The sequence below is a fragment of the Pan troglodytes genome, chromosome 8 (assembly GCF_028858775.2).
Source record: "Pan troglodytes isolate AG18354 chromosome 8, NHGRI_mPanTro3-v2.0_pri, whole genome shotgun sequence".
Lineage (NCBI taxonomy): Eukaryota > Metazoa > Chordata > Mammalia > Primates > Hominidae > Pan > Pan troglodytes.
Genome location: NC_072406.2, coordinates 74,322,667 through 74,342,643, shown reverse-complemented (window position 1 = coordinate 74,342,643; position 19,977 = coordinate 74,322,667). Strand labels below are relative to the sequence as shown.

Below are 19,977 nucleotides of genomic sequence, written 5' to 3'. Positions count from 1 at the left end.
GAACAGAAGAACCCGCAGCCTAGTAGGAAGAGCTCTCATCATCCTGATTTGGTTTGGAAGGCTTTCCAAAATTCCAAGGGCATTTCCAGACTAGATATTTGCCCACAAATTCCTGACCATTCTCAACTCATTGACCCTTCTTGAAAACAGTGTTCCTTCACCAATCCAGTCATCTCTGTTTTATCTGTTCATGCAACCTGTGACTAGCAAGAATGAATGAAATCCACCATAATCATGAAGTTTTAGCCCAGAGCTTCAGTCTCTTCTTCGATATATGTGCATGTCCTCTGCCCTTCTTTGGTAGAACCAATTAAAAGGAAGACATCTAGAACGGTAATCCTAGCTTTTTCTCCCCACCACAACACATAGGATTATGGGTGATTCCTCTTGGAGAATGATTGATTGAACATTGAGAGAGGCACTGTTGTAAATAAAATCAATGATCTTCAAATTTTGGTAGTTAGCGGTTGCATCTGATCACAAGGATGTGAGAGGAGTCTAGATGGCAAAAAGGAAATACCAAGGAAAGGTAAAGGACCTTGCTAATCACCCTGGGACAGCTATGCTCCAACAACAGAGTTGGAGGCTCCACACTGCCAATTTTTGGTGTTGCCACACGTAAAATGGGCTCTGCATATGGGGTTCCCACTTGGCGGATGGCCTATTGTCTTTCAACTCCAAATCCACCCTTCTGTACTCTGCTTGCTGATGCTAGGACTGGAATTCTGTAAATTACACATCCCTTTTGTCAGCTATCTTCCTGTTACTATTCTGCAGACAGTGTGTCCTGGGAGGCAGGGAGAGAAAAGGAATCTCCTTTCCATTTCACTTGTTCACATCAGTGTCAACTCCACAATGCATTAACAGCAGCAGTGGGTTGCAGCCTCTAGTTTCAACAGTCCCCCAGCAGTTTCAGCGCGTGTCCTCTGAGGTCTGGCAGCAGCCAGGGAGCACCGCCTCCTCAGGTTTCAGCCCAGCTCTGCAGTGCTCCACCTCTGAGCTCCTGAAGCATCAGTGCTGGTTGGGTGACTCCTTCTTACCAGGGACCTGAACCCCAGCTCTGAGGCACATTCTCCAAACTTCTGGGTGGTGACAACCAACCTCTCTTCTCTGTTCTGTCACCCTAGGGAACTTACAGTTGTTGCCCCCGTGTTAACTTAGTGCCTCACACCAACCCCTGTTTAAGCAACTGCCTATGGTGAAGTCTCTTTGTTGAATACCCAGTGTGGTTTCCATTTTCCTTACTGCACCCTGACTCATACACTGACCAAATTCTGGATTTGGAAAAGTGACATCACTCTTCAAAAAGTTTAATCGAGTGAGAAAGCAAACCTTTATGGAATATCCAATCTGGTCCCAAGAATAGGGAGAGAAGAGAAAAATTTTAAGACATCTTTAATCATGTTTCTTAATTGCTAAAGTTTGTGGTATCGCTACTAAAATTTTCTAATGTGATTGAAAGCTTTCAGGAATCTCCTGAAAGAAGTAAATAATCAAAAGTACACAATCTTCAGAAGAATCCTACTTTTATTCACAGACCTGCTCAATCACACACACACACACACACACACACACACACACACACACGCTACTATGGGTTGAGTCCTTCTCTCCATGCCAAACCTTCTCTCTCTCTCTCTCTTTTTTTTTTGTTTTACCATGCGATACTTTGTAATTAATTTGATTGATGTTTTCATTCTTTAACTAGATGAGCTAACAGCTGAGATACACTCCTTTTTCAAGCTTTAATTGCTATCTGCTCCTTTATGTTTGATGGTTCAGGTGTTGAGGGCATTTGCATATAAAGGAAAGGGATGTCCACTCTCAAAACAGAATCTATTTGAAAACAGGGACAGAGTTTCTAGTAAAAATGTTCTGGCTGGGTGTGGTGGCTCACGCCTGTAATCCCAGCACTTTGGGAGGCCGAAGTGGGTGGATCATGAGGTCAAGAGATCGAGACCATCCTGGCCAACATGGTGAAACCCCGTCTCTACTAAAAATACAAAAATTAGCTGGGCGTGGTAGCACGTGCCTGTAGTCCCAGTTACTCGGGAGACTGAGTCAGGAGAATCGCTTGAACCTTGGAGGCAGAGGTTGCAGTGGGCCGAGATCATGCCACTGCACTGTAGCCTGGTGACAGAGGAAGACTCCGTCTCAAAAAAAAAAAAAAAAAGTTCTGAATGAAGCCTTGACTCATAAGTCAAAAACAAGTAGCCTGTGGTTCCTTAGACATTATTTTCGGAACACTCACCTGAGATATCAGTGCTACTTTGTACTAGGACATCAGTGGCGTACCTTATACATACAGTGAGAATGGGTGAGTTTTTGTATTAAACACTGACAGAAATAACATATTTTAAAAATTGATGTGTTGTATTGAAAAACAATGCTATAAAGAGTAATAATTTGAACATCTATTATCAATTTTTAAAAATCCTTCTGAATTACAACCCTGCCAAGTAAGGCAATCCTTTGGGAATACTTTGTAGCAATTTTTCATGGTGTACTAAACCCAATTCAATTTATTATTACAAAAACATTCTTGTTGAACGGCCATACTAAAGCTGAGTTAAATGCAATACAGATAAAAGTACAATTGAACTTGAAAAAAAAGACTAAGAATTGATGAGTTAAATGGTATTGCCTGAGGATGTACGTATAAGACCCAAAGGGAAGTGCCAGTTATAAGGAAGTTGGTAATGACCTAAACAAATTAAGTATGGGCTTGAAGCATAGAGGGATAATGCATTAATCTGCTAACTGGTCTTTAACGGTGTGAATAATGGAGTCCTAATGCAAATGGGAAATCCACTCCTGTGGATGCAACATAGTAGGCTAATTTTGCATTACTTCTTGTTTGCATCCTCATCATCTTTCTGAAATAGGCTGAAATTGTTAGAAAACCAAGCCACACAGAGCTTGGTAAGAAGATTCCGTAGAAGAAAAATACCAGGATGAAATAAAACAACAGATTTGATCTGGGGCCATTTCTCTTACTATGAGAAATCCTTACTTTTCAATGCTAATATTATGAGAAGTGCTTACTTTTCAATGTCAACCTCAGAGTAGCATTGCAGATTTTTCAGAAGCTAAAGGTTCTCATGTTAAGAGAGCCTAAAGAGAACATACTGAGTAATCTATGCTTGTGGGGGGGAAAAAAAAAGGCATTGTCAGGCAGGTGGTCACATGATAGAACCAAACTAAAAGAACATCTAATTTTAGCCCCTGTAACAAGAGAAAGCCATGTTCCCTAAAAATCACAAGGCGGTATGCAAAGTAAAATGCCAGAGGGAAATTTTCAGTTTCCCAAAAGGTCATTTAGACTTCCTCTGTCTTATCCTTGACCAGAAGCTCCTTTCAATTAACACACTTTTAACTAAGCAATTCCATGAAATGGTTTCTTACCTTTCATAATGTCTGCGGGTACAAGTGGCAGCGCTGGTGCTCCCAGGATTACCGCCTAATTCATCATAAATATGTTTCCACTGACGGCGGGCTGTTATCTGAAAAAATGGCAATGGGAAATTCAATCTTACATCATAAGAGATTCATAGTGCCAGGCTTCAATACATATGCAACAGTCAGAAGAGAACAGTCTGTTCTGGAAACCCAGAAACAGAGAAGTCCAAAAGAGTATATGGGGTGATTTATGGTTTCATAGTGAGATCTCGCTTTCAGCACTTTTCTTTACAATAAAAATGGAATTCTACTTTTGGACGTGTATTTTGTCATCCTAAGTGCATTTCATTTAAGACACCTCCCTGGATATTCATGTAGGATTGTCAAGGTCTCATACTCATACCCTGTTCCTTTAAGTCATTTGATAAAGCATCAAAATAAAATCAGGTTTTAGCTGAAATATATCTCAGTTCAACAGTTTAGATGAATCAACATTAACATTGCCTGAGGCATGTGGAAATGGGGAACCGGGTATAGAGGTAAAAAAGAGTCTTTTACCAAACATGCTTTTCTATCTTCTGATTTTCCATCCATGTGATGTGTTGCCAATTTAAAAAATAAATACAATTACTACACAGATTAAGTTAAATGATCAAATTGGTTGTGGAATTTATAGTCATCTCAGGCTATATTTTTATGCCAGCTTCTCTAACCACCAAAACAAAACCAAAATCTGAAACTGTATATGTTGCAAGCTGTTTATTTTTATTCACTTAGGTCAAGAAAATGGGATATTTGTCAAATCATATGAAAACTAACATATTCCACAGTTAAAATGCTAGCTATGTACATTATTGAGTTGAGTGAATAAAAACAAACAGCTTGTAATATACTGAGCTGCACACTATGGTCGTGTTTAATTTTTTCCTTTAATTTTATTTTTGTACAAAAATTAAGATTTTACAAAATAACAGATGCAAGATCTGGCAAATGATTAATTTGGGGAAACCATGTCATTTACTACATCCAAGTAAGTCTAATATTTCCTTGAAATTTGGAAGACAGAACAAGTTCTGAGGCCCTCGTGAACATTTCTCAACAGGGTTACGGGAAAACACTGTTATTTGAATGTGTAGGGGACAGGGCGTGGCAAAGGTGCCAGTGGAATTTAATACAGTCAAGCTGGAGGCTTCTTTTGAAAAATACCCACGAGGCTGCCAGCGGAGTTCACCAAGGGGCTAAAGGCAGCAATCAAATGAAAAAAAAAAAATTTAAAAACCTCAACTTGCAACCGGGGCTCTGTAATTGTAAATCTGAGGAGGAGGAGATGGCTGGTTAAATATTATGGGGTAAATGGTACCTTTTCTATTTCAAATAGAAAGAACCCCTTCATTTTCATAAACCCTTCTCAACAGGCCCAAATAGGACCTCGAGACAATGTTAGCTGTGCATTATTCAATTTCCCATGAAGCATTCTTGCACCAATCGGTTTCAATAGTTCTCACTAGACAGAACCACCTCTTACATCTACTAGCAGGTGTAACTGAAAATAAAATCCTCCTTATTTACAGTTTGTTTTAGATTACAAGAAATGGTTTCAACCCCCTTTCAAAACACTCAAAATATGTATTTTGATAATTATTTTATATTTAGTTACAATCTGCCTCCAACCTTTAAATGATACAATCTTGGGCTAATCTGAGGCCCACATATCAAGGGAGAAGAAACAGGATACCTCCAAGTGCCTACACGATTCCTCAAAGACCCTAGAATACCCCTTGAAACACACCTCCAGATTCCCCTCAGATGAGAACTGTGGGCCCTGGGGGTGACAACAGGGTTAGAAAACAGCCTGTGTGTGGCCCTGTAATCACTTAAGAAACCATCACTCTGATCATCCTTGTGTCTCCTGTGTACACTGTATATTTTATAAAGGATTTTCGCATCCATGACATCATATAATCCTCCCATAGCCTGTGAGGCAGGTTATAGGAAATCTCATTCACAGAAGAAGGGAGATTCAGAGAGGCTGCACACTTGCCCAATGACACACAGCAGCAGAGTACCAAAACTAGGATCCATATGGTTGTCTTCTGGTCTCAAGAGTGGACTTCTTTTCACTGCATAAAGCAGCTTCCACATCAGAATGATCTGAGAATAGCCCATGCTTGTAACAAGTTGATAACACAGAACTCTGGGAGCCTTTTCCTTCAAATGAGGCAGGTAACTGTGGGAATCACTGTTTCTGCTGTGAGTTCTCAACCTTTAGCTTTGAGTCTTTCCCAATGGGGAAATCTAGCTAAGAGGACAGCATCAATTTAAGGTAGTGGGTTGAATTAACAGTGCTCTGAGGTTTTACTCTCAAAGCATAAAGTCCACCCTAACCACTTGTATCTCTAGTTAGAACAGAAGTTCTGGCTGGGCATGGTGGCTCACGCCTATAACCCCAGCACTTTGGGAGGCCGAGGTGGGCGGATCACCTGAGGTTGGGAGTTCAAGACCAGCCTGACCAACATGGAGAAACCCCGTCTCTACTAAAAATACAAAATCAGCCGGGGTGGTGGCGCATGCCTATAATCCCAGCTACTCGGGATGCTGAGGCAGGAGAATTGCTTGAACCCGGGAGGCAGAGGTTGCGGTGAGCTGAGATCGCGCCATTGCACTCCAGCCTGGGCAACAAGAGCAAAACTCCGTCTCAAAAAAAAAAAAAAAAGAAGTTCTGTATTAAGTTCACCACCGAGTCACAAATAAGTCTCAATTATATCAGAATCCATCCAGTCACTCATCCGTTAATTCACCAAAAATTTATTGGACATCGCCCATTTCTTAGGCACTGTGCTAACAAATGTTACAGCTGGGATGCAACAATGAAAAGCAGACCCAGCATGCAAGACCACTGTATTCTAGTAGGGGATACCCACAATCAACGAGTGAACACATATATCAATAAAATAATATAAATTATGAAAACTGATGAGCAAGAAAGCCGGGGATATTTAGGGTGTGAAACTGACCACGCCTCCCTCCCCATCCTACCATCTAAACGAGGGAATGCCCTATGACACACTTGTCTATCAGAGAAAGAAGACCCTTTAGGAATAAATAATGCATTATCACAGGAGGGAAAAATAATCTATCTCATACTAGGTTTGAAACGGTAGCCACAGGAAGCCAACATCAAGCACTGCTGGGCATTAATAAGCTGTGTGCAGTAGGCCAGGGGTCTGTGTCAGCCCCCTAGCACTTAGTAAGTTCTGGTGTTTAAATACAGTTTTTACCAGTGAGGATCATCTGGAGTGAAGACAGGTCTGGCCCTTCGAGGAAGTGGCTCCTCTATTTACTGAGCTTCCACTGAATGGCCTGGATGAATTGGGCCATTTTGAGATATTTTCTTTCCATGGGAAAGTCATAAAATGTGCCCTTCACAACTGTTAAATGCTGTTAAGTACACAGGTCTCCTAGGCACACATCTCTGTTTTTTTGGTCTCTAGATGTAATTCAAACACTAGCCAAGGACTCTAGAGGAAGAAATGTCTAAATTCTCCCATTGTCCAAACACATGATGGGTCTCAGAGCCCAATAAGGAGAGAGAACAGGGCAGGGAAACATCTCCCGGCTTCATGTAAATCTGCCTTGTGTATTAACATGCTTTAATTGTGCCTAATTATGTACTTGCTTAAAGTTTTTATTCTGTTGTCCAATGTCCTCTCTGGATGTGGGTAAGCTTTAAAATTCCATCTGGAATAAAACCAACGTCTGCCTCCTAGTGTCTAGTACCCAGCCTCAATCAGCTGGAAAATTTGATCTAATCAAGGGGCTAGTTTGATCAACTCTCTCACTAAGCCTCAGGCCTCCTGGTTATAATTCGTGTTTCAACCTGACCTTCTATTATATTAGCTTTTTAGGGGAACAGAGAACTTCTGGCTCTTTGTTTCCTTTTTTTTTTTTTTTTTTTTTTTGAGACAGAGTCTCACTCTGTCGCCCAGGCTGGAGTGCAGTGGCGCGATCTCGGCTCACTACAAGCTCCGCCTCCCAGGTTCACACTATCCTCCTGCCTCAGCCTCCTGAGTAGCTGGGACCACAGGTGACTGCCACCATGCCTGGCTAATTTTTTTGTATTTTTAGTAGAGACGGGGTTTCACCATGTTAGCCAGGATGGTCTCGATCTCCTGACCTTGTGATCCGCCCATCTTGGCCTCCCAAAGTGCTGGGATTACAGGCGTGAGCCACCGCGCCTGGCCTGGCTCTTTGTTTCCTAAAGAAAATAGCCAAATTCACCCACACAGTTATTTCTTTTGAGCTGTGCCTCCTCTTCAAGGTCCGCAATTAGACGACAGATTCACACCACCATCCACCAATGCTTACCATTTTCGGGCACTATGCCTGTGCAGAGGTATGGAGGTGAAAGGAAGGGATGGAGGGTAGAGTGTGAGATGGTGTCACGAAAAGAAAGAGATGTTACTGCTTTCAAGGTTCATAATTTAGTGGGAAGCATAACTTCACACAATTAACCATAACACAAGATGAAAAACTGAGCAGACTACACCCAAGTAAAACAAACCAATCTAGGTGCATGTGAGATTTAATCTCACTTTGAAGACATTTGAAAGTTATTTCTCCCTAGTGTAGGTAAGACCCAAGAGACTCTGTGAAAAGCACTCCACACCTACTATGTTCATAAAATTTTCATTGCTTATAAATATAGTGGTTTTCAAACTGTCTTTAGAGGACGGGCATGGTGGCTCACGCCTGTAATCCCAGCACTTTGGGAGGCTGAGACGGGTGGATCATCTGAGGTCAGGAGTTCGAGACCAGCCTGGCCAACATGGTGAAACTTTGTCTCTACTACAAAAATTAGCCAGGCGTGGCAGTGGGTGCCTGTAATCCCAGCTACTCAGGAGGCTGAGGCAGAAGAATCACTGGAATATGGGAGGCGGAGGATGCAGTGAGCCAAGATCATGCCACTGCACTCCAGCCTGGGTAACACAGAGAGGGACTCCGCCTCCAACAAAACAAAACAAAAACAAACAAAAAACCAACAAAAAAAATAAACTGTCTTTAGAACCCAGGTAGCATTTTAAAGGTAGCCTGAAAGTAACTCTCCACACTGCCCACCTGGTCAAGAAGACGGGTCTGGTGAGTGGAAAAATAATCTGTCCCCTCCACAGTTTTATTGGATGAAAATATCCTGTCACTTAAAAAAAGTGGAAAATCACTATTTTAACTCAAGACATGCTCTTGGAGCCTTGATTTCTCTATCTCTGAGGCTGCAGGAATGAAATAATTCTGGTATTTTTGCAGCCTGGTGAGGAAATAGGTATCAGAAATCTTTCAGACTTAAACTCTTTCAGTGGCTTAAGAATGTGTAGGAAATATGAAGTCAACAGAAGAGTTTGCCTGAAAGCAATGTTGCCTGGGCTGTTCTGAGAAACAGCTTCTTTCTCAGGACACCTTGAGGGTGGACTGAATTCAAGGAAGATGACTTTCTTTTCCTGGTAGTACTCCAGGAACTGGAGCCTTTCAAAACTACATGACATCATCTTTGGCCTGGAGAATTTTGAATTTAAGTGAGAGGCTTTGCCTGTTCAGAAAACTAGGGTTAGATTCAGAGGATGTCTTAAAAATGATGTCAAAGCCAGAATTTGATGTCAAAGCCTAATCCTTTCAGCAAGGAAAGAGGCTTCTTCCAGATGAAGAACAATGGCCCTGTCTCACTGGTGGCAGGAGAAAGGGTTGCTAACTGACATTCTTAGAAGGCACCACTGTGTATCACCCTGTGCCTTGAGGACAAGATGTACTCAAGACCCATTTCCCAACTCTACCTTCTCTCCAGATACTGCCTCTGGCTTGCCATCAAGTGGTTAGCCAAATGGAAATCACTTTAGCAAACCACTGCCATATGCTGCATCCTGGTAATACCCCAAGCTACTCTTCCAGCATTAATTGCTTCACCAGACACTGAAGTGAAAGCCTTTTTAGTTCATCAGCAAAGATTTATCCAGCTCTACCTCTTCAAATGTAGGTGATCCACATTCTAATGTTTGGAAGGAAAAGTTGGGTACATTGCAAAGGAAGGGTCTTCGTCAATTAATCAAAATGTCAGAATACTGTTTTGTAGGAAATCAAATCCATTCAATATATTTATGCTCTCTCAACCTAAGGATGAAGAAACACTCTATACATTTCCAGCCAAGGCAGAAGAGACTGAGAGAACTGCATATAGCCATTAGTCAAATGCTATAAAGGCTTACAATGAAACTTCTGCTCCTCTTTTTTTTTTTTAATTCAATTTGATGGTTGTAGAGGACTGAAATGAAATAATCCATAATCCGCAATTCAAACCAGAAGGTTTGGAATAGTTTATAACCACAAACAAAAACAAGCCAATTAAGATGGCCTCTTTTTATAACCAGAAGGGATTCCAGAGAGATGTCTTTATCCAATCACAAGTTAACCGCAGAAGCAATACATCTACAGCTTTTATACTTGCAGTTTTTTACTATTATTGAATATTTACATTATCCATACTTCTTGACTCATCTCCTGAATTCACACATTTTGTTCTCAAGAATCAGATAAAAATCTCAGCTAGTAATTAGTACATCTGGTAAAGCTCATGTTAGATACAAAAAACAGACTAAAAGATGCTACAGATGTTAAATACAAAGAACAGACTAAAAGATGCTACAAAACAGACTAAAAGATGCTACAAAAGGCAGGTTATCAGATCCTTTCCCCAAAACATTGCCCCAAATATGTAGGAAGCATTTTAGATTAGCGATTGCTAGGAATGGAAAGCCACAAAGAATAATCATTTATAAATCTCTTTCAGCAACGCTACAGAGGGTGAGGCAATTGTGTACCAAATTCTCAGTGAGTCAGAATTTGAAGAAAGCCATGATGATCCCATGCAACTCATTTCATCTCCCAGTGCCTCAGTTTTCTCGCTTGTAAAATGAGGCTATGAACTGGGGCACAGCAGGCATACTTTTTTTTTTTTTTTGCACAAAGGCCAATTTGAGAAAAAATAATTGGAGAGTACTACAGTTCTACACTTCCCCTCATTGAAAACAAAAATAGTTTACTGAGTTCCAACTTAGACTACCATTTTATCAAATGCAAAAATACTTGTCAGAAACTCTGCTGCTCTTGAGCCGAAGGAATATGAGTATTCTACCCTGTTTCTGTAGTAATGGCATGAAGAAAAATTTTTGATACTTGACTTAGATAGGGGTCACATTCTGAAGCTAAGAGCCATGGGAAACACTTGGCTAAGTGTTACTTATCACTGTTATCACTGGATTTGAATTAACATCACCTGGGCAGCTTAAAAGAAAAGGATTCTCTGCTTCTCAGGCCCTTGCCCCACCACAGTTTATATCTTGGGGTGGGGGTCTAAACAACCACTTAAAGTTCCCCATAAAAACATGAGCCCTATTCTTGAGTAGCTTTTAGGAGCCACTGATCTAGAAGACTCTAAGATCTCTTTTGAGTTCTAAATGACTACAAGTCTACACTCGTTTCTGACATCAGATCATGTCAAAGATAAGTGTCCTCTAGTAACTCTGTGATGACAGCTTAAGCCTTCAGACTCTGGATATTATTTGCACATCTCCTGGACTGACTTCAAAATTCAATGCCCATTGAACATCTCACAGTTTTATTAGTCAAAATATGCCAAGAGAAAAATGTATTCTGTACTTATAGGAGGTTCAGAAGCTTAAATGTAGAATAGTGGTGGCAAACTGAAGTATCTGCAGGGCCAATCTATAGCATGAAACATTTAAAAAGAAAGAAAAAGGAAGAAGGAAGGAAGGAAATGAGGAAGGGATGAAGCAGAAATGCCTTTTAAAATTCTGTTCATGACCAGATGGAGAGCAGATGCCAATTTGATCTTCCATATTCCCCAGCCCCAGTGAAGGGGATCAGAATATGTCACCCCTAAATTATGCCACGTTGGCATAAAGATTATTTTGAGATGAGGGCAACAGAGAACCAACAGATGCAGGAAGAGTTCTCTGCCCCCCCCTCCTCTGCCTATCTGCCTAAAAGAAGGGCATAAATTTCCCATTGAGAAGGCGCCCACACAGTACCAGAAAGAGGAGCGACTCTTATCACCAGAGATGGGGAGCTGGCAACTTTCCATAGTTCCCACAGCCTAATGAATAACTTTGGGGCATGGCATGGGAGGGCATAGCATCTGGAGGCTCAGCATGAAAGGGCCTAGCATCTGAAGGCCTAACATCAGGGAGCTAGCATCGGAGGACTTTCCTCACTTGGTTCCATCTTCTCTCCATCCTTCTCTCTAGAAACTTCCCTTCAGGGCCACTTGTCCCAGCCACCTCATCACTCTATTTTATGTTTTTCAAACTCTCCATGCCCAACTTTATTCTACCTCCATATAGTTTCCCTTATTTGATTCATTCTCTCTTTCTGGAAGGCATAATCCATCATTCATGTCTAAATTTTATCCATTCCCCAGAATTCTTCCCAAATGGCCTCAGAGCCATCAAGCCTTCCTTCTCTCATCTCTACGTGAGTAGTACTTTACCTGTGTAGGGCACTGACCTTTTCCACCTTGTTTGATCATTATTGGCTCTCTTGGATGGTAAGCAACTTAAGGACTGAAATTACTGGCCTGACTGAAACCTTGCATCTAACAGTGTCTAAAACAATGCCTCATACACATAAGGTACTCAGTAAATATGTGGTCAGGTGTTTTGCTGATTGTGTGGTCATTTATTCATCCAACAAAAGGATAAATACTATTTGTTCAAAGAGTACTGCAAATGCCCTGAAATTTATTAAACTTTCTTCTGTACATTCTACATCAATTTGCTGTTGCATGGAAAAAAAATCTTTGTGAAGATACAGAAGACACAAAAGCAGGAAAAACTGATTCTGTGAAATTGTTGGCACTCTCCCTATCAGTGAATAACAAAAAGTTCCAGAGTGTGAAAAGACGTTTCATAATATTGTTCAATATCATATAACTATCTGTAGTCATGGTTCATATAAAAATGTATATTCCTATTCTAAACATTAAAAGCTAGACTTGAAAGTCTAGCCTATTGGGTTGACTTCTACGTTTATGAGACTAACCCTGAATAAGTTACCATTTTTTTTTTACATGAATGAGGGCTATAATTAGCTCAAGATTTTGCCATAAACTATGAGCTACAGTGGCAAGGAGTTCATATCCTGATCCTATCAAAAGACTAAACTAAGTGAAAAATTACAGTTTTTACACAGGTCACTTGATAAAATAAATATTTCAAGTAAATTTATGTATATGAAATGCACATTTTATATGTAGTCCATGTGACTATATTTCTTTATAAATGTGTACATACCCCAAATATGAAACATATTACAAGCACATATTATTCATATGAAAGAATTTTTAGTCAGAATTCATAGCAGATAGCTCAACAGAAAATATCAGATTATCTGAACCACATAATGCTTGTCCTCTTTCCCCATCCCAAGACCCGTACATCAAACCATTATATTAGTTTGTGGAACAATGTGCTTTATCTGGCAAGAAGCACTGGTTATTACGTTTGGGCTAAAATGAATTTCATTTTCTTGACTTTGTGTGTCTTACTGTCGTTTTACTATGGTACAGAGATATCCCAGATTACTTCTTAGGGAATGAAAAAATAATTTCTTATTCAATTGCAAGAAGAAACTACACAACTTAATCTGATCATTGTGTGGAGAAGAAAGTATTCCCAATGACAACATCTTCCTATGTCAATTGATTTTATTACAGATGTCATCTCTGTGGGTTATATTCATGCAGCTCTTTCTTATTTAAAGATTTTAATCTCAGTTTGTTGCTGTAACGTTTCATTGGTTCAAAATACATGCTGTAAAAATCCGTGGCCATCAAATTTTCCTGTGGGCTAAAAATAACCCATTGCTGTCAGTTAGAATTAGCTGATAAAGAGTGTCAGAGCCTGTTCTGAATAAGTTTGATAACTTCCTGTTTATGCAGCACTGACCCTTGTCTAATAAAGCTTCTTTGCCCTAGAATGAGAGGAGATTCTGCTGCATTCTATTCCTTAATGGCCAATACTGATTACTTTTGAAAGCCTTTAATACATTTCCCATATTAGACATGAACAGATGTCAGGTATGTTGCCAAGGGAAATTTCTTTTATGCAATCTTGGCTTGTTGTACAATAATAGCCCTTTCTCAACATGGGAAAAAATTACAGACCCAACTAATTTCCCTGACAGGGGAGAGTTACATATGTTTTCCACTTGTAGTTTTTACGACAAGTTTACAATTTTGCCAAACCTGGAACTAATTGGGACTGTTTCCAAAGCGGCCCAATAAACCCCCAAAAGTGTAGAGCCATTTGAAAAGGCAGTCAGTGATGTTTTGCCCTTGCATGTTCTCCATTTTGGTCAAAGAGAGGGGAAAAGTTAGATTGCAAAATTATTTCATTTAAGTTGCTTAAACACTTACTGTTTCATATCCTCCCAGTTTTTGAGCAGCTTGAAACATAGTCCAAAGGTTAACTGTTAGAGGGACAATAAGTATTTAGATAAGCATTGCATTAACATACTTCCAAGAAATGTCAATTAAAACATTTTTTTTCAACGAGAAAGAGAAAAAAAGAAATACTAAAGTACCCCAGAGAGCTAAGTTCTTAGGAAACAATTTGCCCAAAGGGCATTTGACAACAGAATCTATTATTACCACTTAAAACATTTCTTAAGAAACAGTCATAAAGCTACAGAAATGGTTCTACTTTTAGGATAAAGGCAAGAGTTTTAGTCCTACTGTCATCAGCAGAGCAAGAGAAGCTAAATTAGATGTCTTTGGGAAAAAGCGTGGGCTCTCAAAACTGGGGTTGGTCTTGTTCGACCCTTAGACGCCATTGATTAAACAGTAATATATAGAGCTTCTCTCATATAAGAACTCTCCATAATCAATAAATAACAGCCACTTTAATATACGATTACCTTCTTAATAGAATGTCTGATGGCGGCACTATATTAAAGGTTCATACAGTATTTCACCAACATGTGGTGGCTGGCAGTGAGTAGGAAAACAAATATTTCACGTGGAGGTCACAGTGATACAACAGATAAAAGGGAAGGAAGACAAATGAGAGGAATTGAATCATGAACCCACTTAGTCCCCTAACTGGCCTGTGTGATGTTGCAAATATATTTTTTTCAAACAGATTTCTCTTTGCAGAGTTTGTATATGTTTATGCTGTTAAACAACTATACCAAATTGCTAGCAACCCTGTTCATTTATACCAAACACCATGGAATGGGACTGCTATGGATTTGATTTTTTTACATGAGGGGAAAATTGAACTTCAAGTGATTCCTTGGTAAGGGAAATGAAGAATAAAATGATTTTTATTTTTAAAGGCTCTTTGACACAACATGTTCGCAAAGCCTCATTGAACCTTGCACTACTTCAGAGCTATCAAGAGCCCTGCCTCGGCCTTGATTTAATCTGAACCAATGCATAATGCAACAAAGCTGTTCATAGTACATTAATTTTACTTCTATTTCAAGCAACCAGTTTTCAGACAAACATTGTAATCATTCGTAGTTATATAAGTTTATAATGGCTGCGAGTGTTCTCCTGCAATCAGTGCCAATTGCTATTAGGTATGTAAATTGTTATGTAAAACACACAGGTTTGACATTCTTCATCAAAATGACACATGGTTTTAATCTACGAAGATACATTTGGAGAAAATACTATTTCAAGCCAGAGGCTCATCGCTTTGTGCACCACTAAATCCAGACAGAGGCAAAATATATATTCGGTTGCAAAATCAAGGCAGGATCTGGATTTCTTCTCTTTTGATTTGGAATTCTGTTTGGCTATGAGTTTCCTGTTCTCCTTGCAAATATACAATGACACTTATATTTAAATGTACATGTCAAAGTAATTCAAAATTAGGCCCTCTGTTCCAATTTGTGTATTTCTTGTTTTCTCTGAAGTTGGATTTTTGTTATATTTTAACACATTTGGGGCTTAGGAAATGTGTTTTCCCTTTGTGGTTGTTTTGTCCATCTTTAAATGTCCTCCTTTTAAAAGCTTATTTTTTCACAGGCAACATCTGTGCCTGATAAAGCTACGTCATATTATTATCTCACAAGAAAGGCGTCACAGACACTCAAGATTGACAAAACAGCAAATGAGAAACTTTCAACATGTCTATTTCCAGTCATAATCAGTGGATTCAAGCCTATAAATATCTCACTGCAACTGTCCCAGAAGGGAACAATGTAGCGGAAAAAGGCAGGGAAAAAATTCTTGGCCTGGAACATTTATGGATTTAGTATAAACAGAGAGCACTATCCCCAGATTAGGATTTCAACATAATCCTGAGTCAAAATTATTTTTTCCAATTCAAAGAATCTGAGCAGCTCTGATAATTCAGAAACGAAAACAAGTATACTCACTCTGTTTAAAACCTAAATAGGGTATTCGTTCTATCGGCGTTTTCCTTTCTTTCATGTATTTATAAAGTGCCACCAAGAAGGCTTGTTCATCTGCCCTGCACTCTTCACCAATGGCAACCTTTGGTTTTTCTTCATTTGAGACTTTTTTACAGTTATGGTTATTCTTCGGCTTGGTCAAGGCTGACCTGGCCTCACATTTCACCTGGAAAAGGGAAAATATACCACATCAGACGAGGCACAGCCCTAGGATGCTTACCAAGACATAGCTAGTGACAGAGCCAGCAACACTTTTCAGTGAGTGCTAAGGGTGAACCGGTAAATTATCCCTGCTTTTAATAGCTTTTCAGAGGCATCACTGAAGATGAATTGTCTGAGGCCAGGGGATGTCAAATTTCTGTAAAGGGCCACATCGTAAATATTGTAGGCTTCTGGGTCATACAGTCTCTGTTGCAACTATTCAACACTAGTAGGACAGCAGGCATCAGCAATATGTTAACAAATGGGTGTGGCTGTGTTCCAATAAAACTTTATTGACAGAAATTGCCAGCCAGTGGGTCATAGTTTGCCAAACTATGCCAGCTTCTTTTAGACTCCTGACAAGTATGTTGATGTGAAATGAGAGATAGCCTTTGCATCTGGTAGAAACATTCTTTTGTCTCTCTATATCAATACATTTTATTTTCTTAAGGAGAAGCATCAGTTAATGTCCTTGAACAAACCCTGCCTCCTTAACAAATAGAACCATATTTTATACTTTGTATCAAAATGAAAGGCAAGTCTATTTCTTTGTAGTAAACCATTCTTGTTGCTATTCTCTCCAGCAACCTTGAAAAACAAGTCAATACCAGCAGATGCTGGCATCAGCAATACCAGCAAGGCCTCTGCTGTTTGCCACCCAAGGGTGATGCGGGGGTACACCCTCAGTAGGAAACAAAAGATCTCACTGTTTAATGAGGGCTTCTTGCTTTATCAGTCAGCTCTAAGAATAAGATGTTAACTTGCCACAAAAGAAAGAGTAGAGGTCAGCTAAAAACCCAAGAAGAGTGAGTATAAAGCTCCATAATTAAAAAATAAAAGGCGGTAAAGTCTCCAGATGTTCTTCCTTCCACACTGTAGGCAGACAGGGAACTTGGCATATCGGGCGGCTAACCTAACGTTCCCTCCTCACTGCCATGTTCTACAAGAGGCCTTTGATGGTCGTTAAATATAATGCTAAGTTGCTGAGCTATTTTAATTGTAAAAGGGGGAAGTACAAAGGGTCAGACTCTGAGTTCAAGTGTGCCCATGGGGAATGTGTACATTCCAATATTCTTTACATCTCCGTAACTGACATCGGGAGAGAAGAGGGCAAGTGCTGGGGAAATGTTACGAATAAAAATGTCCCACATATTCTACAATGCTGTCCATTACAGGATTTCAAACCCTTTTTCTTTCCCTGCAGCTCCTCCTTCCTAAGCATTAAGAACATAAAAGACTATGCTTATTTAGTAAAGGAAAGTACATTCTCTGCAGGAGTTCTTCATTGCTTATTCTCTCAAGTGAACACATACAGTTTAATATCTTTCGACTGGTCCTGCAAAGATAAAACTTCCTATGAAACTGATTCAATGGGGCTTCTAGGTAGGATTTTAACTTTTAAGGGGCTATGGAAATGGGACTAAAACAATTTTCCCATGTAGATTTTGTACTCTCTAACATTATATTAAGGCGAACATCCCGTGAAATTTTATGTTGTCATCATTTTTCACTGCCCAATTTTAGGCTGTTGGATCTAAAGTTCTGATGAAATCTATAATTTAATGGCTTCTTGAAATCATAACATCACTCCAGTTTTAATTTGTATTGCCTCCCACCCCTTCCTGAGTGTTTCGTGGGCAGCCAGGCTCCATTCTCAACGCTGTTTATGTGTTATTTCAAACTTACAACCCGAATGAGGTAGTTATTATTTTCGTATTAGAAATGAGGAAACGGAGGTAGACAGGATGAGCAGCATGAACAACATCACAAGATCATGCCCTAGTTAGTAAGTGGGGAGTCTGGAATTTAAGCCCAGGCAGCCTTACTTTAGGGCTTATGGTTTTAAATGTTATACTTTTCTGACACTCTTAATACAAATATTAAATTGGTAATGAAAACAAACTTCTAATTAAAAAGCCTATCTTATTACCAGGCATTACGAAACCTACCACTTAGAAATGTGATTTATCAAATGAAAAGCAAAAGACAAATCTAGGGGGTTTCCAATGTGTCAAGGAGCTCCATTCCTCCTATTGTATATTGAGCAAAGGGGAAGGAAATCAGTTTTCAATTGAGCACCTACAATGAGCTAGATACAGTGCTGTGGGCTTCACATACTCTACCTTAATGTTCCTGAGAATTGTAAAAGGGAGATATTTAGCCACATTTTACAGTTGAGGAAACTAGAGCTTAGTGAGGTCATGTATGGTTTGGAAGGGGCAGACCTCTGGGTTTAGAACTCAGGTCTGCCCCACTCCAAACCCCAATTTTATAACATAAAGGAGTAGATCTCTCAGGTTTGTGTATAAAACTGACTGAGTCTTAAATTTGCAGTGATAATGGGCCAACTACCTATATTATTAGGTCAGAAGAACCACTGTTAAAAGGAGAATAAGGTTTGAGCTCCTTGGTGTGTAGAGAGCTGCTTAACCCTCTTCCTCATCTGTGCAGAAACACTCAGAAACAGAAAGAAGACACAGAGGGGTGCATGAACCAGGTCCAAAGTAACCCAGACTCCCTGCTACATAGCAAAGGCTCCAAATGAAGCCAGGCTGCTGCCTACTGAACTCTGTCCTGAATCTCAGTGGGCTTGCCAGCATGCTGCTCCTGGGGAGGCCAGGTACTTAGTAAGAAGTGAACAAGTGAACAGAAACTTCTTTTCTTGTTCTAGCTTGATAATTTTTTTTTTTCAGTTAACATAAATGAACTCTTTAGGGTATTATTCTGATTCTGGGTAGGACTAAATCAAGTTCCTTTCTGTATGTTTTTACATTTACCCAAAGCATTCTCAGCATTTCAATCTATTAAATTATTACAGTGCAGGTAGTAGTGGAAATGGGAGCTAGTCTTCATGTTGACCTAAGAAAGCCCAGCCTTTTGATGGTGACAGTTAATTACTAGATCTGTTTTTCCTGACCTGAACACCATACACCTGTTGAGTTCACTAAGTACTTCGGGGTTTCCAAAATGATTGAGGAGGTGCTAATTAAAGAATCAACATTTAACGTTTTCAATGATCCACCACCTATTTGATATTAACCACATCCTTCCACGGGATTGAGTTATAACTAATCCAGCCTTCAACTGGGGCAGTAAGATGTGCTGAACCAGCAATACAAAAAGCTAGAGTTCTAATCTTGGTTTGGTTGCTAACTTGCTAGGTGACCCTCAGTTTCTACCTTAGTAAAGCAAAAATGATAATCCCTGGGACTAGTTCTGAGGACCAAATGAGAGGAAAAATATTGAAAATAATGAAAGTATCACATTTGTGAAATACAGAAAGTATGTTTATGGTTTAAATGAACACACTTCCCACCACAGTTTCCTTTTTTGTGTTCCTTTTAGAATATAAACCACCTGTAATACACTTCTGCCCTTCAGAAAATGCATACGGGATATTAAAAATAATTTGCCTTCTATCAATGTAGGCCTTTTATTAGGGTCCTATGCCATGAAGATTTCTGTTATAGATCACTCTATGAAAGGCCTGGGCCTCAGGTTCACTGCTTTAAGATTATTCCAGAAAAAAATGGCAGGATTTGGGCTGAACACAGTCATGAGATCTTCAAAGAACTGGTAGTTTCCTCCCCACGTGACACTTGCTGTCTTTGGGGAGCCATGTAATTCTCTCTCCCTTGGAAAACATGGTCTTGCAAAGCTGGTTTTCATGTTCTCAATGAGGGAGTGCAACGTTTTGATGGCGACCGGCAAATCACTTGACTTATTTTTCCAGTCATGAACACAACAAACCCAGTGGGTCCCACTCTAAGAGCTTTGCTGTGTGGAGCTGCATGAAGTTGGTGCTTAGTTAGAAATGGTCTGTTTGAGGCACTTTTAAAAAGAAACAGTCACATGGGTCTTGGTCACAAAGTCAAACAGCTCACTGTCCTCTAA

The 19,977-nt window shown here is 39.8% G+C and overlaps 1 protein-coding gene across 4 annotated transcripts in view; it reads right to left on the bottom strand.

Annotated features, from left to right (window-relative positions):
* The window catches only part of ARID5B (AT-rich interaction domain 5B), a 196,293-nt gene that overhangs the window by 23,767 nt on the left and 152,549 nt on the right, over window positions 1–19,977 (bottom strand). For all 4 annotated transcript variants that reach the window (XM_001165696.7, XM_054659654.2, XM_063781829.1 and 1 more), the window contains 3 exons: window positions 15,847–16,048; window positions 13,877–13,929; window positions 3,406–3,503 (listed from right to left, as the gene is read on the bottom strand). In XM_001165696.7, the coding sequence (XP_001165696.3) occupies window positions 3,406–3,503; window positions 13,877–13,929; window positions 15,847–16,048 (353 nt within the window). The remainder of the gene's footprint in view (window positions 1–3,405; window positions 3,504–13,876; window positions 13,930–15,846; window positions 16,049–19,977) is intronic.